The 27,283-nt window shown below is 42.0% G+C and overlaps 1 protein-coding gene across 12 annotated transcripts in view; it reads right to left on the bottom strand.

Annotated features, from left to right (window-relative positions):
• kif21b (kinesin family member 21B) overlaps positions 1-27,283 on the bottom strand; it is a 143,944-nt gene that overhangs the window by 4,540 nt on the left and 112,121 nt on the right. For 4 of the 12 annotated variants that reach the window (XM_040203535.2, XM_040203530.2, XM_040203533.2 and 1 more), the window contains 30 exons: positions 27,021-27,170; positions 26,196-26,330; positions 25,891-26,076; positions 25,685-25,800; positions 25,073-25,268; positions 24,245-24,434; positions 24,045-24,108; positions 23,366-23,596; positions 22,477-22,609; positions 22,255-22,393; positions 21,851-22,039; positions 21,512-21,711; positions 21,300-21,407; positions 20,578-20,894; positions 19,755-19,932; positions 19,087-19,290; positions 18,895-18,996; positions 18,301-18,466; positions 18,063-18,123; positions 17,909-17,954; positions 16,944-17,188; positions 15,974-16,042; positions 15,753-15,863; positions 10,958-10,996; positions 8,248-8,384; positions 7,564-7,744; positions 7,090-7,254; positions 6,324-6,441; positions 6,054-6,224; positions 401-600 (listed from right to left, as the gene is read on the bottom strand). In XM_040203535.2, coding sequence (XP_040059469.2) covers positions 401-600; positions 6,054-6,224; positions 6,324-6,441; positions 7,090-7,254; positions 7,564-7,744; positions 8,248-8,384; positions 10,958-10,996; positions 15,753-15,863; positions 15,974-16,042; positions 16,944-17,188; positions 17,909-17,954; positions 18,063-18,123; positions 18,301-18,466; positions 18,895-18,996; positions 19,087-19,290; positions 19,755-19,932; positions 20,578-20,894; positions 21,300-21,407; positions 21,512-21,711; positions 21,851-22,039; positions 22,255-22,393; positions 22,477-22,609; positions 23,366-23,596; positions 24,045-24,108; positions 24,245-24,434; positions 25,073-25,268; positions 25,685-25,800; positions 25,891-26,076; positions 26,196-26,330; positions 27,021-27,170 — 4,547 coding nt within the window. The remainder of the gene's footprint in view (positions 1-400; positions 601-6,053; positions 6,225-6,323; positions 6,442-7,089; positions 7,255-7,563; positions 7,745-8,247; positions 8,385-10,957; positions 10,997-15,752; positions 15,864-15,973; positions 16,043-16,943; positions 17,189-17,908; positions 17,955-18,062; positions 18,124-18,300; positions 18,467-18,894; positions 18,997-19,086; positions 19,291-19,754; positions 19,933-20,577; positions 20,895-21,299; positions 21,408-21,511; positions 21,712-21,850; positions 22,040-22,254; positions 22,394-22,476; positions 22,610-23,365; positions 23,597-24,044; positions 24,109-24,244; positions 24,435-25,072; positions 25,269-25,684; positions 25,801-25,890; positions 26,077-26,195; positions 26,331-27,020; positions 27,171-27,283) is intronic. The other 8 variants (XM_078092400.1, XM_078092398.1, XM_040203532.2 and 5 more) reach the window with 3 other exon arrangements.

The raw sequence follows: 27,283 nt of genomic DNA on the forward strand, positions 1-27,283 counted from the left end.
AATGACGGCTTGAATAAGTGGTCATATTTACGCATTTCTTCCGATAAAAGTTCTCAAATCTGATCCGTTCTCTCGTAAACATTCTTCGTTTCTAATAATGGCGGTATCGGGCTATGAAAGCGGAAATGTGAGACTCCGTAAAGGATGTAGTTAGCGGACCAATCGCAGCCTTGTGTGCTGAAAAATGAGTCGACACACGCAAGGAGGTGTGAAAAGGCATGCAAGGGACACGCAAGGGGGTCTTGCGTCTGCGTCGCTCTGAAAACGCAGAAGCATAAAGTAGGCTTAAGGATCAAGAGAATGCTGGGCAGATATGAATATTTGAATACTTCTATTTCACAATACCACAGGGAAAATTTGGAATTAGTTATAGCGCGATTCACATTTCATTTATATTTACCTAGAAGCAGTGAAGATCTGTCTTGAGTTGGTACATATGGCGTTAATGGGGCTTTCGTGACCCCTGACCTCTCCTATGGGGGTGAAGTTGTCAACGTTCCATACCTTCAGCAGGCCGCCCCTACAGGCGCTCAGCAGCATGGGCCGGCCTGGGACATGTGCCAGAGCACACACCCAGTCCTTATGGGCGTTGGGAATTTGCTGTGGAGTCAAAGCAGAGATAAACTCAGAACAACATCTATGATGAGACAACACTGTATGGGAGAGATATTCAATACAACCAGCTCCTTCAAAATAGCATTTAGATTCTACAAAATGCCTTGTTCTGCGGCTTCTTTCAGTTTTCCACATTGCAGTTGGCAGTTAGTCTGACCTAGTTTTTATAAGCAGTTAATTCTAGTAAATTCTATATCTATTCCTCATGTGAATGCAAATATTTGAGCCCCATTTATTGTGACCTAGAACAAACAAACTAAAATAAATGCATAGGTTGTTCCGCTCTCCTCAGCTTTTTCAGTGAATATAGGGAAATCCTTGAAGAAAGTATGATGCAGTCTGCAAAGACGAGACTGTGACAATGATAGAGACAAACATAGAGCCAGAACTACAATGGAAACGTTTAGATGAAAGCAGGTTGAAATGGCTATTTTTGAAACGGTCAAATGGCAGACCTCAATCCAATTGAGAATCTATGGCAAGATTAGAAAATTGCTGTTCAGTCTTCTTCCGATCTCACTGAGCTTCAGCTTTTTTTCTAGGTAGAATGGACAAACATTTCCATCTCTAGATGTGCAAAGCTGGTGAAGACCCCTAAAGACTCGCTGCTGTAATTGCAGTGAAAGGGGGTTCTACCAATTATTGACTCTGTGGTGTGAATACTTATGCATCCATCCACTTTTTTTGTTCTCATTATTGTTTATGTCATAAAAATGTTAAGCACCTTTAAAGTACTACTAATGTTGGGTTTCCCAAATGGGAAAAGTCTATTTATATTGAATTGAAGTTGAAGCACAAAATGGGAAAAAGTCCAAGGCCGGGGGGGAATACTTATGCAAGGCACTGCGCTGAAGATTTCACCTTGAAACACAGCTCTACGTTGTTGATCTATTTAGCTTTTCTTACAGAACTCCAATCATAGAAAAATGAAAATGGCGCGAGATTTTTTTTCCAAAATGGTTATAATTTGCAAGAATACTTCATATTTCCACATTGCTTTTTATGAAGAAAGTTGTATATTTACACTTATTGTAAGTCACTTTGGATAAAAGCCTCAGCTAAATGACATGTAATAGGTAACCATAGGTAGCTGTCATTTCCAGCCGGGGATTCACACTGTCATGAATACGTGATACAACATCGAGAGTACTATTTGAGAGTACTTATACCATCGATTTAGACAGACAAACTGTTGACAGACACAAATAACTTTTGTTTACAATGCACAGACAAAGGAGGAGGCAACAGTTGGATAGAATGAAGTCCTTGATTCATGCTGTTCACACAAGTCTACTTGAAGGTTAAAAAAGTTTGGGTTTATCTTTTTGAGCGAGAGATTTCGTGTTTAACTGTGTCAAGGGTGTCTATATGGTCTTCTTAATTGCTTCTTTAACTGTATAAAAAAAAGGAGTTATTGGCCACTGACAAAAGTAACTCTCAGAGGTCATTGACCTTATAAATGAAGTATGTATTAAGACGTTATTTTTTCATGCAGATCTGGCATCAGTCATAACAGGATGCCATATTCAACGTTGTTCATTTGTTGAACAAAATGAAGTTGATTTTTTTTTGCTTTTTCTTAGCTCCAATAAATCCAAAAACATCAACATTTTCATCTTTTCAAATAGTAATATAGATGTTTATATGCATATATTATATGCATTAAATATAGATGTTAACATACATGTGTATGGAAGTAAATCTGTGTCATCGGATTTTGAAAGAAAAAGGTGATTGAATTTCTAGCACTGTATGTATCTGAATGTTTTTCAACGTTAAAATATTCAACTGCAAAAAAATCAATGGCAAAAAAATCAATGCAAAAATTCAATGCAAAAAAATTCGAACCGCAACATCCGAGAACCCAAGGAAGAGCAATCAATTCTAGATTCAAGATCGGGAGCGTGCGTCAAGCAAAAGGAGCGACCGCCCCAATACAACTTCGGCTTGTCGACTATGATGACCGGATTTCAGCCATGTCCATTAATAATGGGGCTTCGTTGAGTGTTTTAACTTTAACTTTTCGATTCCAGGCTGCCCCATGCAGCCCCATGCCCCATGTTCCACGTCGAAGTGTCCCTGAGCAAGACACCTAACCCCTAATTGCTCCCCGGGCAAAATGTGAAAAAGGCCTTGGGTTTAAAAGTGTAATGTAAGTCGCTTTGGATAAAAGCGTCTGCTAAATGACCTGTAATGTAATGTAATGTAACTTCATGCCATCAGTGTGGTTTGTGTCTGTAAGATTCAGTAATAGACAACTGATGCTGGGATGCTTCGACAAGCTATTAGGAGTGATTGGCGGAGTTTTGAAACCAGGAACGCGCTTGTAGAGCGCATAGAAGCCGCTGCAGCGTAGTGGGGGGGGGGAGCAGCTCTAGCGGAGCGTGTGCAGACGCATAACCCTGACAGTACATGCAGGTTATGCTGTTTACATGCACGATCATTGCATGTCCAACAGTGATGGGGTTTGATAAAGTCAAACTAGTATCACAACTTCTACTCAACTGTCTTTACTTTTAAGAACTTTATTAAAATTCAGTGACAGATCACAATCTCTGCTTCACAACTGTAAGGTCGTATGGGACAGTAAACCTTTGTCACACTATAATGTGTATATGTCTGATATGTTAGTGTTTTTGGTGGGTTTTTTATGATACTATATAATATATGACATCGTACTGAGAGCTTGAAAAAACAACCACAACCGAACGTCATCTCGTTTAACTTCCGCTTAGTTCACATCCAATGTACAAATGTCAGCTGTCTATTACTGAATCTTACAGACACAAACCACACTAATGGCATATAATCGAGTTAAAACACACCGAAGCCCCATCACTGTTGGACATGCAATGATCGTGCATGTAAACAGCATAACCTGCACGTACTGTCGGGGTTATGAGTCTGCACACGCTCCGCTAAAGCCGCTGCCCCCCACCTCCCCCACTACTCTGCTGCGGCTCCTATGCGCTCTATGCCTTGCATTGAATTTTTTTGCATTGAATTTTTGCATTGAATCTTTTGCGGTTGAATTTTTTGCGGTTGTATATTTTAACGTTGAAAAACATTCAGATACATGATTTCAATGTATAAATATTCAGTGCTAGAAATTCAATCACCTTTTTCTTTCAAAATTCGATGACACAAATTTACTTCCATACATGTGTTTTAAACTCATTGCATGATTATTAAATGGTTTTAAAATATAGCAACATTTTAGATGATCTACTTGAAGCTTTGTCCATGACAGCTGACAAAATTGCGGGTCATAAATAGTTGGTTGTGGAAGTTGCATTTGAACATAAAAGGCAATTCCTAAAGTTGAGAACACAAGCGTGTGTCTCGTTTATTTTTCACAACAACGAATGAATAAACAAGATGGCGCAGCCCTGTAATCTCCCTAGCAACGGGCTGTACGTCATCAGCAACAACAGAACATTTAAAGGGACCGCGATCCCGGAACAGTCGTAATTACGTGTATAACACATTACCTAAATAACTGCATGAAACAACAGTGTGTAGAACCACACTAAGAACAAGGGTGAATTATGAAGTCACATTCACTACATGGTAATCTAAAGGCCAGAGAAGTTGAGAAATTATAAAATCCTTTCTAAAAAGTAGAAATGGAGGAAACCTTCGGAGAGGCAAACCCTCCCCCCTGAATGCAGGAGCAATTTGAAGTGCAATAAGAGCTGTGGAAGGGGAATAGCAAGTTCAAGTTCTCACATAATATTACATCTACCTTGCAATCTGTAACAACTTTGCACCAGTGGGTCAAAACGTGCCTGGGTTTTCCAACACCTCCTGAGAGCAACAGTTGTATAGGCATGTCAACCACCCAGCAAAACACACACTAACTTGAAATGTTTTTTTAGAGATATATTTTTATAAAGCATACAGGAATCATTAAAACAGTGTTGAGTAATAATAAATAAATTGCCTCACGTATCCCCCAAAGAAACATGCTATGGAGTATGCATTTTCACAAAAGGGTTGGAAGCAGAGAGGAGGCACAACCTTTTGTAACATACTATATTGTACCCTAAGCCACAATTGTATACTATTACATAATTAGACAGAGACTACAGAGTTAGAGAGGCTGTAAAATGGATTGTGTTGGCTGCTTCATAAAAAAGGTTACGGGTATAGGCCGCAGACCACAGCGCAAATTGAGTTCACTTAATCAGCCTTTGAAGAGAAACTAATGTCTTATGTTCTTGTTTTCTCTGTTCCTGTTAATAAAGGTCAATAAATAGAACGTATGTGGACACCAAGAAAGTTCCGATTAATATGCATATTACCATGCATGCAAATGAGTAAGCCACATCCACCCACGAGGTGCATTATCATGCACTTTTAACATATGCAGTGCCAATGTGGGATGCACAAGAGACATCACAGGAGTCAACACATGCATACAAAAACACACACAAACAACTTTCCACTTTTTTGGTAAGTGTGGCTATGATGCGGGTGTGCTTTAACACCCTGACATAACAACACTCTGTTGACCTTCTCCACAGAGAGAACCCTCTGGGAAAAGAAAGGCATGAAGAGAGCTGTCTATCAACTAAACACTCAATACGCAGCACTTTTCTTTAACAGCCAAGTCATTGTCAGATAACATCTACAGGGAATGTTTTGGCACAGAAGGTGTGCCGCCATATCTGAGTCATGACAGGGTTTCTTTCTGTAGAACAGCAAATGTCCGTAGCAAATTCTCAAATATTCACATCTTCAATTAATTATTAAAAGGATGATGAAGTCTAAAAATCGACAGCTAAAAAAAATGGTTCTTTTCTCATGTAATGAAAAGAGAAACATAAAACCCTCACATTAGAGACATTTTACACAGAATCATGTAGCCAAGATGACAATCTGCTTCGTCTCAACAACTATTGGATGAATTGCTATTACAGACATTCATGCCCCCCCTCAGGACAGATTGTAGGATGTGGTGATCCCCTCACATAGCCCCTCAACGAGCATTGTCTGCAGTTTAACAATTTTTTTTAAATTTAAACTAATGATATTCCCATCAGCCTCAGCTTTACTCTGTGCTGTTTTAGGGTTCTGGTAAGCAAATGTTTACATGCTTCCCCTCTAAACTAAGAAGAAGATACACATTATTCTCACTGTTAACATGTTAGCATGCTGCCATTATTTCTTTTACTTCCAAGTGCTGCCTCAGAGAACGAACCAAGGACTTGCTTCAACCTGCAGGCTCACAGCCCATAACGTTGGGGTTTTAAAACTTTGATGTATGAACTCCAAAGTCCAAATTAATATAAATTGCATCTGCTGCTAAACTAGACCCAGCTGACCTTATACTGGGTTTACGGACAGACAACACATACAGGCTCAAATTTTAAAAAATCTTATGGAAAGTAAAAGAGACCTCCATAACACAAATCTCTCTACGTGTAGACACACACCTGAGTGAGTTCCTGGTGCTGTAGATCCCATTTTTTAATGCCGTTGTCGCGCGACCCACTGAACAGCACGTCTCCATGTACAGCCAAACACTCAATGCCATCATAATGGGGAGGCTCAAAGTTATGAGCAGGGCCGATGTTACCCACCATTCCCTCTGCCACGTCAAACACCTGCGGAGAGAACCGGGTGAAAGAGGATAGATGTGATTTCATCTGTGACACTAGGGTATTGTCTGTAGGTGTGTGTGTGCGCGCGCGCACATCTGGTACCTTGACATAATGGTCTTTGGATCCAGTGATTACTTGGTCTTTGCCCAGCAGAGACAGTCCCACTGTCAGGCACATGACAGAGCCGATGTGGCCTATCAGCTTCCCCATTCCATGCATCCTGCGCACACACACACACACACACACACACACACACACACACACACACACACACACACACACACACACACACACACACACACACACACACACACACACACACACACACACACACACACACACACACAATGTCTGTGAAATACATTACTTACTTACTTATTTTTCTTTTAAAGTTTTCACTTTCGATCTCACTCTAGAAATAAAACTACTGAGCGAAAGCAATGCCATAGGCAGAGATGATACTGAAGAAATGTTTAATACAGTGATTTTTCATTTCTGTTATGCATCATTAATTGGGTCTGAGCCCCTCAGCGTAAACTGTCTGGTCCAATCTGTTAATCATTTCCCCCAGGTGTGTAAAAAGGAAGTGAAGCAGCAGGGTTTCGGGAAATCGGTGCTTTGCAGAGAACATGCATACATCAATGCGGAGTTTGTTATTTATCTTTTGAAGGTCTCTACAGCTTTCTGGTTTGATGAACATCTGACGAGTTTAGGGCTTAATTTAGGGCTTGGTGTCGACTAACACAAAACATTTTGGGGTGACTAAGCATATTAAATCAGTGTAGGAGATCATGATTACATAAATACATGACTGAGTGACTGCATATGTTAAAATCAATGACAAAATTAATTAATAAAAAAAATATACCTGTTGAGGTCCCACATGCGAACAGTGTTTCCAGCAGCAGCGTAGAGCACTGATCCTGAAGGGTTGAGGGCTATCTGGTTAATCTGACACTCACCCTGAGCAAAGGTTATGGTGCGCGTGGTGGCGCCCGCACATACATCACCCGGAACCACCTGCCCCGATGAACTGTGTGGGGTAAAGAGAATACAAAAAAGAGGGATTGTAAGAGGAATGGAGAAATATGAGGAGATTAAAAAGAGAAGACTTGAGGTGGAGAAACAAAATGAGAGTACAACGTCCAGAATTTTATAGTTGTCATAAACCCTCGGAAGCATTTCACATAAACATTTAGCACATTCAATTTGTCACTTTTCTTTAACTTATATTCTTATATCACTAAACTGAAAAGGCATTTTGCTAAATCGCTTCTAAAAAAAACTCTTCTTCCACTGCTCCAAACCGTTCCATCTGGTCCGTTGCAGGGTGGAAACTTACGTAAGCGTGCGGACACACTTGGCAGAGTCGCGGATGTCCCACACCTTGATGTAGGATGTGGAGACGGAGAAGACCAGACAGGAGGAAGGACAATATTTCACAGACACCACGTTGTTTGGGTGGCCTTTGAGTGTGACTATCTCCTGACCCGTTACCAGGTTCCACATCTTACATGTGCGATCTGCAGAAGAAAGAAAGGCCGTTTGAAAATCTCTCTTTAGATACTTCAAAGCCTATTATACTGAAATTAACGGATCCGATTATTTTATTCTTGCTGTTAGATTCATTAGAAATCGTTAGACTCATTGTCTGTAATCAGTGTTTTTTTTTGTTATTTAAGGAATAAAAACCGTTAATGCTTAGCCTTCCTGGGCAAAACAAAGGAAGCAGGTGAAAACAACGTGGCTGGCTGACTCAACGCTTAAAATGTATGACTGTCCATAAAACATTATAATAACAATTAACATGTCGCATTTGTTTATACTGCATACACCAATGTAAAAATGTCACGTTGGGATGTGTTGACAATTGTAAAAATACACTAAACAAGTTATATGAAAAGATGGTTGATACTCTCACACAGGGCATGCACACTTCATCATGTTCTCCGCTTCAACATGAATCAGATCCATTTAAAAGTGCATTTAAATATACACAGCGTAGTATAGGTAGTGGTACGTGTACCTTTAGATCCAGTGAATAGCAGCTCATCTGTGGCATCCACACACAGGACCGCCTTTGAGTGGCCCTCAGCAACAGAAACACACTGCAGGGGCGCTGTCCGACCCCCCTTCACACCCCCGATGGGATTGATCACACCCCTAATGATCAGATACACACACAACTGTCAGAGTGTCTTCAAAATAAACCAGTGAGGATGATTTCTTTCCACTTTGAGTCAGAGCCTGATCACAAACATGCACACAAAGATACAAATAATCATCCCATTATACAGTGACAATACAAACCTCAACAGATACAGAGAGATGATAAACTGCCCTAAACACTATGCAAATATGCCATCACTCTATTTCCTGTTGGTTTTTCAGAGCCCACCCACTCAATCGCTGCAGCCGGCCTTTGTTCTGGAATATACCAATTACAGCATTAGCTTCTCTCCCCCACAATCTATGTACAACTGACAAGCACAGGAGAGGAGTCGGCATTGTGAGTAGAAGACAAAGAAATGTGGGAAAATTGGTCCCTCAGAGACTTATAACACCAGTGGTGGTTAGTGTTTATGTGAGTGCAAAAGTGGGTCAGAGAGCATGAGGTGGAGAGCGAAACGGTGATGGGAGAGCCAGAGGATGGGAGTGGGGAAAAGAAAATCTGTGATCACACACAAAACTTGGGCCGGATTTTCTTTCTGAGTGAAAAAAACACAGAATGGTGAGCTTGAAGTCAAGATAGCCACATGCTCCTCTTCTTTGCCTCCACTTACACTGATGTCCAAGCGTGAAAGCACACACACAAATACGCCTCAAATAAAAAATGAAACAATACACCATACTTTCTGACGTAGAAATGCCAACCAAAATGAAAAACAGTGTGAAAAAGGTTGCATGCATATCTACAGAGTCTCACAAAACACAAAAGACTACTGACTGGTGCAGAATAAGCTCAAGACAATTGTTACAACAGCAACAGTCTGGAAGTCTAACTTTAAAACAGCCTAAAACTCATGAATAAACCACAGCACAACGTCCTAAAATATTGTCATCACCACATGCAGCATCTGTTCTCTCAGATTGGTTGGTGGAAGCTGACTCACAGTTCAGCTTCCTCACAGTTATTTGCCTTTTGGGGCCCAGGGGAAAAGGTTCACGGTAAGTACAGGGATGTAACCAATTGATAACACAATAAGATTATCTGCTTCTGCTACCCTGCAGAGCTGCAAAATCTGATCCTATTGTAAATACGTTCAATCTGCCCCACCCACTTTTGTTCCAATTCCATTTTTGGAAAGACTTTGAAAAGGGTATGAAGGGATAAAATAATGGTATGGATAGATGTGACGTATATCTTGTATGTATTTTTTGTGAATAAAAAATATAGGAGCATGTACTTTTTTTTTTTTTAAATAGGAGAAGAAAAAATTGAGTGGCAGTTCATGGACTATGTGTCAATGAAGGCTGTTAACTCTATTGTGTTGTTGAGGAGTCGTCACAGATAAATGGGAAGTTGGGTTAAGTAAGGTATTGCTCTACAAATGTTTAACTTTAAAAAAATTAAAAAGATAATTACTCTTAACCTATTATATTTTACCAAAGCCCCCGTATTTACAAACATCTTTTACAAAACCAGGAAGCATCCTGTTGCCTTATTTTGAGGGCTTCTCTATAGTTTTTCTGTTTTTTTTTCGATAAAGAACATACTGTATGCTGCCCATACTAGAGTATTGTTTAATGCAGCACTATGTTTCTCAAAGCACCGCGCTAGTCTAAAGGCAGAAAGTGTTCCCATTCTATCAGCGCCTGTGAAAGATATCATAGTGTGCTGTGTTATGCACTGTATGAGGGCCATTAACGGCTGTTGCAGGGCCAAGCACCAAGAGACCACCAGACTAATGAAAACATGGAGAAAGATCAGCAGGTGCTCTTTCCAATACACAGAAAAACAGACTGAAGAGCCTCCATGAGAGCTAAAAACACTGAAATAGTACAGAATGAAAGGAGAAAATCATTGTTTTATTATTTTTGTCAAAAAGGATTACTTTTACATTTTGGGAAATCTTTTTTCTTATTTGCTTTCTGTCGTGTAAGAAGATGGATAACTATTCTTTGTTTGTAAATGCAATACTATAGCTGGTAGTCAATTATCTTATCTTAGCATATAGAGGTAGAATATCTTTCCTATGCCTGTCGCATAGTAAACCCCCGCCCATTTCCACTCTTTGTGCTAAGCTAACTGGCTACTAATACAGATTTGAAAAACAGATATAAGTGTGACAGCAATATTTTACTCTAGCACATATCAATAAAGCAAGTGTACTATTGCTAGTATTCCTGAGCCTTTTATCCTGCAGGTTTTTACTGGAATTTAGGCGATATTTTAAATTACTGACAGTTGTCGTTGGTTGTCTCGCGGGTGATGAATTAAAACCAGGTGGCTACTAGAGTTACAAGATGTGTATGCTGTTTGAATAAAATTTGCTCATTGTCGGATCTGTTTTTTTCCCCCTGCAGCTAGTAGAAACGTGGCATGGTGCACTTCAGTCTTGTGCCCCGGCAACCCAACATCACATGTGGGAACGGCCTGCAAGACAGCCGCGTGTGGTGCTAACATCTGGGGAGGGGGGGTAGGGGAGGCACTGACTACCAGTGGAGACTAGATGACACCAGGTGAATTAACAGGTAAATGGAAAAACAGAGAGTGACAAACACAGTTCCTCTACCTGAGCACCTCGGAGAGCGAGGAGTCGCTGTCATCCGACCTGGAGGCAGAAGAGGAGCAGGGGGAGTGGTGCAGGAAAAGGAAAGGGTTAACCACGCTAAGGAAAGACAGAAGGGTTACTGGCAAAGGGTTAAAAGAAGGGGTGACTGCAAGAAGGGTTTGGATATAAAGAAGACAGCCAATTGGCAGGAAAGCCAGTTTTTAGTCAGGCAGTTTGCCATGAAATGGTCCTCTTCCGTTTACTGAGTAGCCTGTATTCTTTGACCGTTAACTGCCGATGTTTCCCCCTGTAAAGCATGCTTACGTCACTGTGCAATGGCTGGTTTATTGGACTTTTGTCGAGTGGTGTTCGGGCTAACATTATTTGTTAAAGGTTTAAAGAAACAGTGAGACATTTTATTTATTCACATCTTCTTGCTGAGTGTTTGCTCATGTCTGTCTAATATAAAGTTACAGCCAGTAGCTGGTTAGCTTAGCATAGCATAAAACAGCAAACAATGGAGCAGGCAGCCTAGCCTAGCCTTGCCCGAAAGGTAACATAATTTGCTTAAAAATTAATTTAAAAAATTTTTTGTGGTCTTCCATTGGCTATGTTCTGTGCTGTAACCAGGACTTGTCATATTAAAAAGTTGCATTACCTAACTTAGCCGTGTCCCCTTTTCCCGTCTTTATGATAAGCTAAATTAGACAACGTGTAGCTTCCTTTTTGACATACAGACATGTGTTATCAATATTTTCATCAAACCCTTAGAAAGAAAGAGAAAAAACATTTCCCAAAATGTCAAACTATTAATTTGAGCGAGACAGAAAAAAGGTACTGAAAAGGAAAAAGGAGGTCGTTGAAAAATTATCAGTAATACCAAGATAGTCATACACTCAGGTTCGCTTCAACTCTTTCCAGCCATATACAGCAAACTAGTGCAGAAAGTAACATCAGGAGCAGCTCCAGGGTTGACTGAAGGAAAATTGTGAGGTTGTCAAACTCACAGGCAGACCCGCTCAAAGCTGTCGAGGGAAAAATCCAGACCACAAACGCTACTTCAACTGAGTGCAACAAAAGTGGTATTATATTGTAGCTTCGGGTTTGTCACTAAGAGTACTTACAGTGCATCCGGAAAGTATTCACAGCGCTTCACTTTTTCCACATTTTGTTATGTTACAGCCTTATTTCCAAAATGGATTAAATTCATTATTTTCCTCAACATTCTACACACAACAAGACATAATGACAAAGTGAAAACAGTTTTTTGCAAATCTGTTAAAAATAAAGAACGAAAACATAACATGTACATAAGTATTCACAGCCTTTTCCATGACACTAAAAATTTAGCTCAGGTGCATTCTGTTTCCACTGATCATCCTTGAGATGTTTCTACAACTTGATTGGAGTCCACCTGTGCTAAATTCAGTTGATTGGACATGATTGAGAAAGGCACACCCCTGTCTATATAAGGTATCACAGTTGACAGTGCATATCAGAGCATAAACCAAGCCATGAAGTCCAAGAAATTATCTGTAGACCTCCGAGACAGAATTGTATCGAGGCAACGATCTGGCCAAGGGTACAGAAAGATTTCTGCAGCATTGAAAGTCCCAATGAGCACAGTGGCCTCCATCATCTGGAAATGGAAGAAGTTTGGAACCACCAGGACTCTTCCTAGAGTTGGCCGCCCAGCCAGACTGAGCGATCGGGGGAGAAGGGCCTTAGTCAGGGAGGTGACCAGGAACCCAATGGTCACTCTAACAGAGCTCCAATGTTGTTCTATGAAGAGAGGAGAACCTTACAGAAGGACAACCATCTCTGCAGCACTCCACAAATCAGGCCTGTTTGGTAGAGTGGTCAGACGGAAGCCACTCCTCAGTAAAAAGTTTGCAAAAAAGCACCTGGAGGACTCAGACCATGAGAAACAAAAATTCTCTGGTCTGATAAAACAAAGATTGAACTCTTTGGCCTGAATGCAAAGCGTCATGTCTGGAGGAAACCAGGCACTGCTCATCACCTGGCCAATACCATCCCTACAGTGAAGCATGGTGGTGGCAGCATCATGCTGTGGGGATGTTTTTCAGCGGGAGGAACTGGGAGACTAGTCAGGATTGAGGGAAATATGAATGCAGCAATGTACAGAGACACCCTCGATGAAAACATGCTCCTCAGACTGGGGTGACGGTTCATCTTCCAACAGGAATGGTAATGGTAAATGGACTGTACTTGTATAGCGCTTTTCTAGTCTTCAAGCCTGGGATCGAACCGACAACCCTCTGATTGGAGGACGACCGTGCTCCCACTCACCCTGTCGCCCAGGACGACCCGAAGCACACAGCCAGGATAACAAAGGAGTGGCTTTGGCACAACTCTGTGAATGCCCTTAAGTGGCCCAGCCAGAGCCCTGACTTGAACCCGATTGAACATCTCTGGAGAGATCTGAAAATGGCTGTGCACCAATGCTCCCCATCCAACCTGATGGAACTTGAGAGGTTCTGCAAAGAAGAATGAGAGAAACCGCCCAGAAATAGGTGTGCCTCGCTTGTGGAATCATACCCAAGAAGACTTGAGGGTGTAATTGCTGCCAAAGGTGCTTCAACAAAGTATTGAGCAAAGGCTGTGAATACTAATGTACATGTTATGTTTTCGTTCTTTATTTTTAACAGATTTGCAAAAAACTCATCACTTTGTCATTATTACCAATTGTTCCGTTTGCTACAATATGTTGGATTCATGTTAATGTGTATTTAAAGAATCTTGTCACACCTGTATGTCAAGTTGGGTTTTTGTCCTGTTTCCATGTTTGTTTTGTGACTTCCTGTTTTATTTTGGAAATTAACTCTCCTCTCGTCTCAGGTTCCTTGCCGTTCCTCAAGTGTCACTAGTCTCATTGTCTTCCTTGATTCCTGATCGTGTCCACCTGTTCCCACACTTCCCTCATGTGTACTTATAGTCTGCGTCTCCCCTTGTCCTGTGCCAGTGTGTCGTGTCCTTTCGCCTTGCACACCTGCCTCATGAAAGAATTAAGCCGAGGTCATAAGTTTTGTTTACCCCAAGCCACGTTGTGGACTCCTTAGTTGGCTTTGTGCAGTTTATCGCTCCACGGTTTCTTGAGTTTAGAGCCTTTTTTTGTGATTGATTGTTTTGTTATATCCTCTGTAAGAGAGATTTTGTTTTCTTACATTACATGTCATTTAGCTGACGCTTCTAATAAGGTTTTGCATTTGTTTACTATTCAGCGCTTTGTTTTGCCAGAGCATTTCTCTGTTCATCCCTCTTCAGAGAAGTTTTTGTTCCCAGGGCCTGCGTTTTTTGTTGGGAAATAAAAGCATCAGCTGAACCTCAACTCTGCGCCCGAGTCCTTCTCAAGTGCCCCTGTGACCGCTCTGGCCTACAGCATTTACTTCAGTAAACAAAACGTTTATCTCCAGACACACACCACTTAAAAATAGTGTAAATTTTAAAATGTTTCATCCTCCTACATCAGGCTCTACGGGAGGGCTTATCCTGTTGGAACTACAAACACAACCCTAAACATAAATATCCTCCCATACTGCCACACTATGTTAATTTCAAATGGCTACCAATCGCAACAGCTGCATGGAAAGCCAACAAGACTCAGCTAATTTACCTTCCCCTAATCCTGATAACGAGCACCCGCAGGCTCCTACACACCAGATCACAGAGCATCCTCGTCAACAATTAGTGCTCAATAATGCTGAAAATTAAAGATTAATTAAGATTACACAACAAGATCACTGAAATTAACTGTTGACATTTGTCAAAATCAAAAGCAGGATTTAAATGTGCGCAGGAAGAGAAGCAGCTCATTCCAGACTGAAGCCTCGTACAGCTGACATTAAATGTATTATATATTTACATAGTGTATCTACACTTCTCAATGTGTAAGCATGCAGTCCCTTTGTATTGTACCTCATCTCAAAGCAGACATAATATACCATTTCCTGTTTTTTTCCCCAAACAACCACAACTGCTCAGCCAGTTTGCTCTGACAGAAGATGCTACAATGTGAGCTGATTCCCTGCTCTTGCACATTTTATGACCAGTAACTCTGACTGAAAGGATGCTGCAATTAGGACCCGACTTGTTGTTTCCAAATGCCGCCTGTGGCTTTGGTTTAAATGATCAGATCTTCTATGCCTCTAGAGTGCACTTAACACCTGGATTCTGTCATTGTTTACACTAGTGGTCCCCAACCACCGGGCCGTTTGGTACCGGGCCGCACTACAGAAAGCTTATATATTTTTTTTTTCTGAAAAATGTTTTATTTTGAAAATTGACCAGATTTTCTCCAAATTATGTGCGCTCGTCCCTCTGACACATTCCCCACGCGTAACCAGGCGTTTTTCTTCACGTTTACAATTGTCCTCTGACCGTGCACGGCAGTTTCGCCCACCAGCGAACAAAGCGTGGGACTACTACAACACCCCCCCCCCCCCCCCCCCCGTCGGACCTTCTCGACCGGTCCGCGAAATATTGTCTGACATGAAAACGGTTCGTGAGGTAAAAAAGGTTGGGGACCACTAGTTTACACCATCCGTCCCCCCCGGGAAATAAACTAATCCCAAATTAAACATTTTTTTTAGTTGAAGAGTGGATAAGGAGTACCACCCTTAAGACACCAAAGGCCTGATCACCAAAGGCCTGATCACCAGCCTTTCTACAGGACCACTTTCTACCATTGAAGAAAAGAAAGTCAAATAAAAGAACAGTTCGAGGTGAGACCGAATTGACCTGAATCCAGGTACAAAAGGACAAAAGCAGTGATTGTGAAATAGTACGCTTTACTCACTTGTCCAGAGCAGAACCTTGCGCTTGGTTGCTGGTGAGCCTTGAGAAGACATTGCGGTCGTTCCTGGTCCTTAGAGGAGGGGAGGAGGGGGGAGTGTAACCGTCAGTGGGCCTGATAAGGGGCAGAAGGGTGAGGAAGGTTAAAGATGACGAAGGACCAGAAGACTTAAGAGAAATGTGCCAATGTGATCAATCAACAAAAGATTTAATAAGTGCATATACCTGTATGCACGGTCGTAAGATTTCCTCCTTGTTAGAGGGGAAGTATCATAACCCCGAGACTGCCTGGGACTGACACACACACACACACAAATGCAAACTAAGAAAATCTGCACAGGAGGACGATTCATGTCTATGTAAACTGTTGGGAGTCAATAAGCGATTAGGTTTCTTTGCAATTAAACAGCATTTCTAGCTGAATAAGCAACTGGCAAGACTCATTTCTTTAAATATCAGATTTCAGTCAACCAGGCTACTCATCCCAGAGGACTAATGCAAATCTTACTAATTCATTGGCTTATGGTTTCCTCTCTTTACGGCAATTTTGTAACCTAAGAAACGACAGGCCTCTGGTAATTTCCCAGTGGTCGTTAACTTGGGAATATGAGGCAGGAAAAAGTCACACGCTTTGTCTCTGTCATTTGGATTTATAATGTTCTTGCTGATTTGTGATATTCCACAATTACCCTGTTGTTTTCCTCCCCTCATGTGTTAATCCTCGTAACGTGTTTCATGTTATTCCGCGACTTTCCTCTTTGAGACACTTGAGACACAAATGTTTATCCTTGTGGGGATTGGAGACGGTTCTTTAAATGAAGAAGACTAACCAACATACAACCTGATTTTTCACACAGCGGCACAGTGACTTCCAACAGGGGTACAGTACTTGTACCCAAGGGGGTGCTGCCAAATATTTTTGAAAAAGTAAAGACAAAGCAACAAGCATTCCTTCTTCCCAGTGACACGTACAGGATACCTGTACCTCCTGTTGAATCTTAACAAAATTCTATCATTTATTTTTATTTTTAGCCTATAACATTTGAATCGTATTTCCTATCATGCATTTTATTTGAGTTCAACTTTTCAAATGATTTTTTCATCACCAATTTGACTAATTCCATCCAAATGCTATTCTTCCTACCTCTGTAAATTCACCTTGCGTCATCACAACAAATTGTTTTAATTCACTTACAAGGTGTGTCCCCTGACAGGAAGGCTGATTGTGCGAGACACCCGGTCCCTGTGGAAGGGGTCTCGTAGGGCAAGGCTGAGCCCCAGAGTGGCTTTCCCAAGGCTTAGGCTGTCCTCCTGGATGTCGGTCAGAGAGGCCAGAGACTTGGTGATGTACTGCTGCTTGCTGCCTGATGAATGATCCAGAATGGGACCCAAATACTCCGCAGACACCGCTTTCATCTGAGCTGACAGACGAGGCTCAAACTGATTGGAAAAGGGGTGCCGTTTGTGTTACAGGGCACAATAAGAGGGAGAATTATATGAAAAGGGAGGACAGTGTGATATAAATATCGCCATAAAATAAAATGACTATACCGAATGATATATTGCCTTTCAATAAGAAAAACAAGGGGATTAAGATATGTTGGTCGAAAACATCCATCAGCAGGAAGAGACATTTTAAAAAGAAAAACAAATGTGTTTGAATGGAGACAGCAGCCATTGTGGGTTAAAACATAGGAAAATACCCAATAAAGAATAGAGAACATGGTATTAAAATTAGGATAAGAGGGATTGCTGTCAAATGAGGGGTACCTCCTAAGGACACAAAACTAAGGTATTGGAAGTGGAGGACTTTTAAGTGTTTTCATGCACTGACTGACAACTTGTGGTTAAAAATAAAATGGCAGCTGCTCTGACAGAAAAACGGTGGCATGGAATGACAGTGAAAATGAAAGCAAATATCTCAGGAAATAACTCAACACAATCACACTTAGCCCGGTGATACCACAAGACGAAGCACTACCCAACCAGTCAATAGTTTGGACACACTTTCATTGAATGTTCTCAAACTTTTGACTGTTACTGTAGCTCTATTCAGGAATTTAAATACGTAAGTAATGTTAACATCTGCATTTTGAAAAAAACGTTCATTGTTCACAAACATTCATTTGAAACTGGGTAATAAGCAAAATTAAGATGTACCTTTATTTTGAAATCATCTTGGCTGTTGGATTCTTTTATTTGTACACTGCAAAAAGAGAAGCAATGAGACTTCTTGTACATTTTGCAAAAATAAACTTTGGCATATTACTGTCAACTTCTTTTTTATAAAGGGTTGTTTGTGTGTGTGTCTCACCTGCTGTCAGAGGCTTGGCTGAACTCAGAGGGCTCCTCATCTGTGCTGGCATAACCATTCTCTGTAAGCACACAAAACACAACTTGTCAGCACATACACTTCCATTTATTCCACAAGTCTCACAATCTATGAAACCATGACGTTTTTTCAATTTCATATCCTCTTAGGATATTAAGGCAAGAGAGCGTTCAACACAACGCCAGGCACGGCTAAACACAAATGAAATTAAACAGCTAACCCTGCTGCACGTTGTGGATGAGAGCTTGAAGTTCAGGGATGTATTCTGCCTTTTCTCTCAGAGCATCAAGGATTATGTGATTGTGAGATGAGCCAATCACATCTGTCTGTTTCAGCTGACCCTCCAGCAGGCGGATCTGAGCCTCCTTCTGAGCCACCTGTAAACTCTGTGTGCACATAATGCCCGGACAAATCCAAGATGATAATGAACTTTTAGACTTGATATCAAACAAAAATAAAGCTACTACTTAATGCATTTACTATTTTTCTTTTCTTTTATAATTATTTTTTTTTCCAAAAATGAGAAATAGCCTTGACCTCTGACAACACGCAGTACAAATAGACTCAACTAGATGGCACCACAGTCCATTATATAACGCACCACCACTTTCTCCATACTGGACATTGCAAAAATGCATATGATAACATTACAAAATTATTTTAGTTACATGCTTTTAGTTTTTTTGTTGCTAAAGTAACATATATTGTTTCACACCTTCAGGAGTTCGTATATAAATAGTTCCGTATTGAGTATACAAATGTTTCAAGGCAGCAAACCCACCACTCGTTAAGCTTTCCCTGTGTGGTAACTTACTTTGTCTATGGAAGCCTTCAGGAAGTGGTCCAGCAGGTGGCGCGCTTCAGCCAGAGAACAAGAGCTGATCACCACTGATGTGTCAACAGAGTCCAGCTCATCCTGCAGCGAAACAAAATATGTTAACACAGGCCTCCTGTCTCACGGCTTAGACGCAAACATTAGCGTGTGTGTGTGTGCGTGTGTTCGCACCTTGGTTTCCTCTATCTGTACAATGGTGGCCTGGCAGTCAGACAGGCTGTCGTTGATGTAGTCTATGTTGGCGTTCAGCACCTCAATGTCCTCATTGATTTCTTGAAGGAGGCGGTCTTCTGCTTCTGGCCCCTCCCCATCCGCCATTAGTACCTGCCTCTTATGTGAGAGTGATTCCTGCTGGACTGTCAGCTCCTCTCGCTTCTGACTCATCAAAAACACAAATGTAAACAGAAAAGAAGAAAGGTCAGAGCTATGCTTACAAAAACAGACATCCAAATGTCGAGGATAAGGAAATAAAAAAAAATCTTCCAGATTCATAGAAAAATACTGTTTTGAATACTACAGCATGATTTGATTAGTCTCCATACAGGGCTAGAAGAGGAATAAAAGAGGAAGGAAGAGCCTCACTCACGTTGGTTTCAACTTTTGAGATGGAGTACGTATCATTTTGAGTCTGGATATTTCATTTATAATACTATTAATAGCGATGCATATAATTTCTGGCAAATCTTATCAGAAAACACTGCCGTGTGACCGGGTCACATTCATTCAATGAAACAATACAGCCCTTTTTTATCCTCCAAAGCCCCTGAACCAAATGTTATCACAACAACCAAGACGCCAATTTCCAGCTTAATCTTGCGTAAAACTGTGACTGTTTAAACCTTGATGAGGCGGTCCATGTCAGCCTCCACATTGCCGATGGTCATTCTCTGCATGACAATGTCGATAATGCGACGCTCAAGTGCCTGCCACTTCTGACGGGCAGACTTAGAGAAGCTGGTAGCTCGGCTCGTCGCTGCAGGGCTGCCCTGACCTGCTGGCTTACGCTGCAACTTCTTCCTACCGATGGGAAGAGATAAAGGGAGAGGAGAGAAAGAGAGAAGTCGCAAAAAGAAAAGTGAGGAGAGGATTGGAAATTCGAAACAAGGGAGCGAAGCAGAGTTAAGGATTTAAGGGATAAAGTATAAAAAAGATAAACTCCACTATACTTCAAACATAGAATGACACATTCAACTTCTCCATATTAAAAACCTTAATTGAACTTTTTAGGCAGTGTGTAGTAAGCTCGTCGTTAACTGATGTTTGGTGCTGAGCAGGCAGCGTCTCGTATGAACACTATGAGCGTGACTATGAGCCCTAACATGTTGTCATTTAATACATTTTGTTATGAACCATGTAAATGCATGCACATGTAATGGTAAATGGACTGTACTTGTATAGCCTTGGTCTTCCGACCACTCAAAGTGCGTTAACACTAGACATCATTCACCCATTCACACCCATTCATACACTGATGACAGGAGAACCATACACATCAGTAACTAACATTCACACACTGTAGTCACAGCTACAATGTTGGGACATGCAGGTTAGCAGAGCCTGGGATCGAACCGACAACCCTCTGATTGGAGGACGACCGTGCTCCCCACTCACCCACAGTCGCCATGTAAAGTAGAGGGAATTGACTAGGCGGGCCCTTCTTACCTAATCACCCTGGTCCCATCCATGCTGCCTTCGCTCTCCGCCAGGTATCCAAAGACATTGTTTTTGTTGTTCCACTGCCTCACCAGCCCGCTCACACTCCTCCCACTCTCGGGTTCAGAGCTGCTCGCTGTAGTGCCGGCCGATAACTCGGCTCCAGAGTCAGGAACCGCGGTGGCCTGGTTCCAGCGGGCCACTCTCCCAGCCACGCGGTCCGACATGGGCTTGGCCAGGCGCCGCAGAGCGCTCACCTCCTGGGTCTTTCTGCGAAGCACCTGCTCCTGCTGTCGCTTCTGAGACTCCAGTGAACGTATCTGGTACTGATAGACAGGACGGAGGGAAACAGTGATTGAATATGAGTTCAGTCTTAGCAGATCAGTCTTAACTGAGAGCCCATATTTATATTTTTATTATATATTTATATATAAATATATTTATATTTAAATTACATTCTGAGCTAAATAAGACGTTTTCCACAACAGACTTATATAAAAGGTTGATGGTGAGAGGATTTTAAGACAATCCCGAAATAAAAGGATTACGAAAAAGGACCACAGCGTGACAGTGCAAATCTTTCCAGGCTCATTAATAAGCCTTCTCCTCCAGGGAAAACAAATAAAGACCAAATGAATGCATTCAGACTAGGTGGTCCTATTCAAAACATAAAAGTGATTCAATCTAAAAAGAAATCTATCCTAAGCACACGCAAAAACATGCAGTCTGACCTCTTGGCGGCGCTGCTCCTTCTTGAGTTGAGCGATCTCCCTGTTCCTTTTTGCCTCGACCATCCTCCTCCTCAGCTGCTCCTCCTTCATTTGCTTCATCAGCGTCACCTGGAAACAGCACAGAGGTCCGGCTTCTTTAAACTGCACGAGTAGTCCTGTCGTTTTTCTCTATGTGCTGCTGATCCTCCCCACTAATATTTCTTCCCTTTTACCTTGGCTTTCTTCATATCGTTGACCTCTGTCTGGAGTTTCTTCAGCTCCCCTTCGTACCTCCCCTGGTTTTTGAGGAGACGCGCATGCTCTTTCTGTGCCACCTGTAGCTTCAGCAGATCTCGGTTCATCTCCTTGAGACGCTTCTCATAGTCCTGCTTGATCCTGTTGGCCTTGTCCTCCGTGTAGTTCTCCATGGACACTGTGTAGCCATGTAACGTTAATGTTAACATTAATGACTTGTTGCTAAGCTTCAATGGTGACATTTCTTTACTCACGTACTGATCAACAACTTCCCAACCCCATGTGTGTACTAAACATTTTGTGATGCATTAACTCACTGAGATTCTGCAGAACGCGGTCTCTCTCCAGCTGAGTGTCTCGGATCTTGTTTTGCAGTAGAATGAGCTTCTCCTCGTACTGCAGCTTCAGCATCAGTAGCCTCCGCTGGCTGTTCTCCAGCTCGTCCATCAGCTTCTGTTTGATCTCGATCTCGCAGGTCAGATCAGCCAGGTCCGCCTGGAAGTTGGCTGCAAATTGGAGAGGAAAGTCTCAGACAGAGTGCAAAGAGCTTATAGAAGAGACAATTATGTTTTCTTTCAGGATAACGATTGTGTCAATTCTTATGATGGACGTCCCTGGAAAAGTTCCCGTCTACAGAGCCAAACTGTTAACATGGATGAACGGGATGGAAAAGGGGGAAGAGCTGTCTGTCTGTTTGTAGCAGCAGCTGTCAGGGACATACCTTTCTCAGAGTCCGAGTCTGAATCCACCAGGCTCTCGTCGCTGTCAAACTCGTCCTCGTCTTCTTCCCTGCCTTCCTCCTCATCCTCCCCCTCCTCATCTTCACAACCACTCTCCTCCTGCAACGGGGACATGACATCCTGCACACAGAAACACAGATACATCAGACTATGTTTGTTTTAAATTTAATAAATTTGTAGGAGTGCAAACATGTGTACATTACCTCAGTGTAATTGTCATCTGAATCGATCTCTCCATTCTGTCCGTTTTGTCTGTTATCATTACTGCGCCTATTCTCTCCATTCTCGCGAGTGTGCAGTTTCACGCGCTTCTTCAGACCTTTCTCCATATCTGGACTGCAGGCGGAGAAAAGCATGACTGTTCAGCAACATGGCAGTTGGCAATTTATCCTCAAATTATTTGTACTTCACCATTTTCTACATATTCAACTACAGAAATACGAGTGGTTTTGTCCTGTAGCATAGCATTAGCTCGTTCATGTAAGTGAGATGTCATACACTCCTGACAACCACCATCAAGGCTTTTGGAATGTTGCCAAGTGATGTGCTTATGGCAAAATTAGATCTCTTAAGCAATTAGCACAGTCTCCTTCAGCTTATCTACTCCCTCAGCTTCCCTTTTAACTCTTTACTTTTTATTGCCAAATGTATTCCCCTTTTGCTCCTTCTTTTACAACCACCACCAAAGCCATGTTTAAATTCCTGTCTCCTTCCATCTCTATCCTATTAAACCTCAATTAGCCTGTTTGGCTGTGTACTCTTCTCTCATGACCCACTGGCCGACTGAATTAGACCTTTTTGTGTCCAAGCCAGCTTACTACTTAGCGCTGGCTGCACCCCAGCTATGTCAGTAGCTGGCCTCCCCAGTGCACTAACCGACTTGTGATGTGGCTCTTAAGCTAGAGGAGAAAAGCAATGAGGCGGAGGGGGGGGGGGACTAGATTAGCACCAACAAAAAAAACAGCTTCCTGAGCTTCCTTTGGATATGACTCTGATTTATATTAATATTGTTATTTATTATTATTGTTATTGTATTATTGTTTTGTGGAATTGGCATGTGATATCATCTTAAATGCATCCTTCTCTGTTCACCTCAATCGTCTCTGCCTCCTCTCCTTCTTCTTCAGCCTCTCGATGTCCCGCTTGGCCCGGCGCAACACATCCGTCATCTCAGCCTCCATAGATAATGAAGCAGGGGAGGAGCCAGGGGGGTGACCAGGGGTGGGACTTAGAGTGGAAGAAGGGAACAGGGGACGCGAGGAAAGTCTAGCTGCCTGCCGTCGCAAAGACTCATTCATAGCCTCGCTCTCAAGGAGCTTGGTTCTGAGAAAGGAGGAATAGAGCAGAAGAAAAAGACAAGTCATCAATCAATCTTTTCTGCTTTTTTCTTCTTCAATTCATTACACTCAGGGGTTCAACATGTGTATAATGCTGTGAAACTCACATTACTCAGTTAAATAAGCGCTACTAAAATCAAAATTATATCATAATTGTCACTTGTGGATGACTAAACTGATAACAAACCAAATCCATTTGGGGAAATATAAGTGGTTTGCATGCTTACTATTGGCGAGTTAGTTGAAAAGATTGATACGCTCTTTTGCCTCTCCGGTCAGTAAGACGCGACATGGCCAGGACTTCCCTAAAAGGTCTAAATATTTCTTTAAAATGCAAAGTAATGTCAAAAGATTGCAAATAAACACTTCAGAGATCACAATATTTCAAGTAATGGAAGCAGATAAAGAGATTCTAGAAGGTTTGGTGCCCTTACCTAAGTTCTTCAACCTCTCGAATGTAGTTCTGTATCAACGCACCAATCTCCTCATTTCCCTCACCTAAAATTTAAAGGAGGAAGGAGCCTCAGGGCACAGAAACCAACACTATGGGGTGCATTAATGTAGGATTTAAGATGGTGACTTAGGTGAAACTGAATTCATACATTCAAAGCAATTACAAATCTCCCTCACGTACTTGACTTGGTCAGCAGACTGCTGACCTGATTGGCCACCAGATGTGTTACGCGGGTGTTGAGGTGGTCAATGGTCTCCTGCATGGCCTTCACCCTGAGCCTCATTGTATCATTTTCCCTCTGCAGCATTGCATTCTCCTGAAACATGTCGCTGTAGCCCTCTGAACCATCATCCCCAGCCACACGCTTCCCCTGCACAGAGAACCAAACAGTCACCATGAAAGTCAACGACCCTGAACACAACAGGAATTTGATGGAAAAATACACAGGACCAAAACACCTGAAAAACAAAAACAGAACAGAATTGATGAAGTCAAATTGAAGAAAAGACCATTGTTTCAAATGAGTTGGTCTGTCGCTCTTCAAGCTGTTGCTGTTTTCTGAATGATAAATGCTGAAAAAAATCTTGCTGTTTAAGCTTTGGACTTGACTGTGGAAACACCGTTAATCACGTAATAGACTGACAGCCTTACTGAATTTCTTGTAACCCTGGAGGACAAGGCTGATAAAAAACTTCAGGCTCCTTGTGTATATCTTTCCCCATTTCCTGGATATTTCTTGTAACATTTTCTTGTATCATTCTCCACTCTCCTGTCTTCTTACTGCATAATGGTTAGCATTAGCTAAACCATGTGAGACAGACCCTCTCAAACCAAGCAGATTGAAAAACAGGATTAAATTCTTTGGAAAATGCTAAGTACAAATGGACATGTCTGTTCCAGTAGGTCTTACTTTTTTTCTTCTTCTGCTCAGTAACAACCCCCCCCCCATTTCATCCCGCCTCATCCCCATCAGTTTTCACATAGTCACCCGTCCCACCCATCTCTCACCGCCTTGTACTCCATCAGTTCCATCTGAAGTCGGGCTATCTCGGCACGCAGGGCGCTGATCTGTTGGCTGGTCTTGTCTTGGTTCACTACCACCTTGTTCCTGATGTTCCTGGCCCGGTTCGCATACTTTAACGTGTTCAGTGTCTCCATGAAGTCGCGGTCTGACGGACTGACGCAGGCGATCATCACCGTGCGACTGAAGAGGATGAAAATGGAACGGTTTAGACGGCCATGCATAAAGTGTAACTATGACTTGTTAGTGTAATAACATGAAACACCTTTTGCTACTCAGGCACAAAATCTGCAAAACGTTTGTCAAGAAATCAGCCAGAGCATTAGCATCGCAACTGATGATTATTTTTATTATCGGTCGATTTTTTAAATCAATTATTTTGTCTATTAAATGTCAATAAATAAATTACAGATTTGCAGTTTTCTATCCCATATACAAAAAGCATCAAACCTCAAATTATCACATCACATTTTGGGAATTTTGAAAATGTAAAATGAGAAAATATAATTCACTTTCAAAATATTGCAATTATTTTCTTTCAACCAACTAGTGCCATGATGAATGACTACTTTGCATATGTACAGCATGCACGTGTGTACCTGTTGCCTCCCAGTGAGTCCTGTAGTAGACGAGTGAGTTTGGAGTCTCTGTAAGGGACGTGTCCTCCCTTCTTGATCTGGTCCCCTAAAGCACTGATCACGTTTCCCAGCGCCAACTAAAGCACAAACACAAAATAGCATTCAAGTGGTGGGATCGGCCCGATTACACACACTAAGGACACACATTAAATGTCTGTTGCTCCCACCAGTCCACAGTTGATGGAGATCCCCTCACGGGCTCTCTCTCCTGTGGCTCCTGTGCGTTTCAGCCTCTCAGAGCCAGCGAGGTCTACAAAGTGAAACTTGGCCATAAGAGTCTCGAACTCCGGCTGAGTGATGGGGCCAGAGTTCACGCCGCTCAACTCTCCGTTCACCTCACCTCCACCGTTCTGCTGCCCGGGGTGGACAAAAAAAACAATTCGAAACTAGTTCATGAGTTGAGAATGTCTTATTGTATTATATTTTAGTTTTTCCTCATATCACCCTCCCCCCGCCTCACTCCAGATCTCACCATTTGAGCCCGCTGGCACACTCTCATCTGACAAAGGTGGATGGTGAAGATGGCATGGGAGCGGGAGCTGGTGGCGTTCATCTGGGTGCTGGCTGTGGTGCGGGACAAAGCGCCGAGCTTCAGGCACTGCAGCAGCTGCAGCACGCATGCAATATGGAGGACATTTGGTTATGGCTGCTTAGTCGGAGTTGATGAAGAGAAAACCATGTGTGTTGTCTGGAGCCCTTTCCATAAATCCCCATCTGCCACATCTTAGTCCCTGGCATGTCAAACAGACATTACTCCTGCCATCTTAAGCCCATCACTCTGATCACTCACCCCTTATATCTTCCCAATGAACTACCGTTGGGTAACACTCGCAAAAAGTAACTGACCAGTCTGGCCTTAAGGCAGCGTGTTTGCACCAAGTCTTACTTATATACCTCCACCTATTTCTTGTTAATGACAGCTGACTACCAGATGGTTAATGCCAGAAATTTGGGGTGCTGGCGATCTCTGGCTCTGTCTTTAGTTAGTTGTTTGCGACAAAATGGCAATTACTTCTAAACTTGAGTCTGGCTCTTTTTCCTTCAAACTCTTGATGCAAATGATCACTTCCAACCAATCGTAGAAGCAAGCTCCAGTTTACTGATTTAGTTTGAGCCTCTACATTAAATTATGTTTGGTGATCTGTTTTTCGTCAAATAAAGGACCTTTAGACCAAAGTACTGATATATACTGCGTAATATATAGTGTACAAAACTACTAAATGTAGAAAAAAACTGATAAAAGTAAGGAGGATGTCTGCAGATAACGGACATAGGATATCAACACACATGCGCCCACCTCCTCCTCCGAGTTCACCAGTCTAGAAGTGACTCCAGTGGTGTAAATGCTGCCACTGGCGTCTTCATGGATCTTAATGTTGGACTTCCTGCTCCGATTCTCTGGATCTCTGGATTCGCCAAACAAGTCCAGGACCTCTTCGTTGTACAACTGCAAGAAACACACAATGTATATGTAAGCAATGCTGAAGAGAATTAGCAAATTTATGATGACATGGCGATTGCACTGATCGCAATGATTTAATTACAATGATTTAATGAGCA

Source organism: Gasterosteus aculeatus, chromosome 17 (genome assembly GCF_964276395.1).
Source record: "Gasterosteus aculeatus chromosome 17, fGasAcu3.hap1.1, whole genome shotgun sequence".
Classification (NCBI taxonomy): Eukaryota; Metazoa; Chordata; class Actinopteri; order Perciformes; family Gasterosteidae; genus Gasterosteus; species Gasterosteus aculeatus.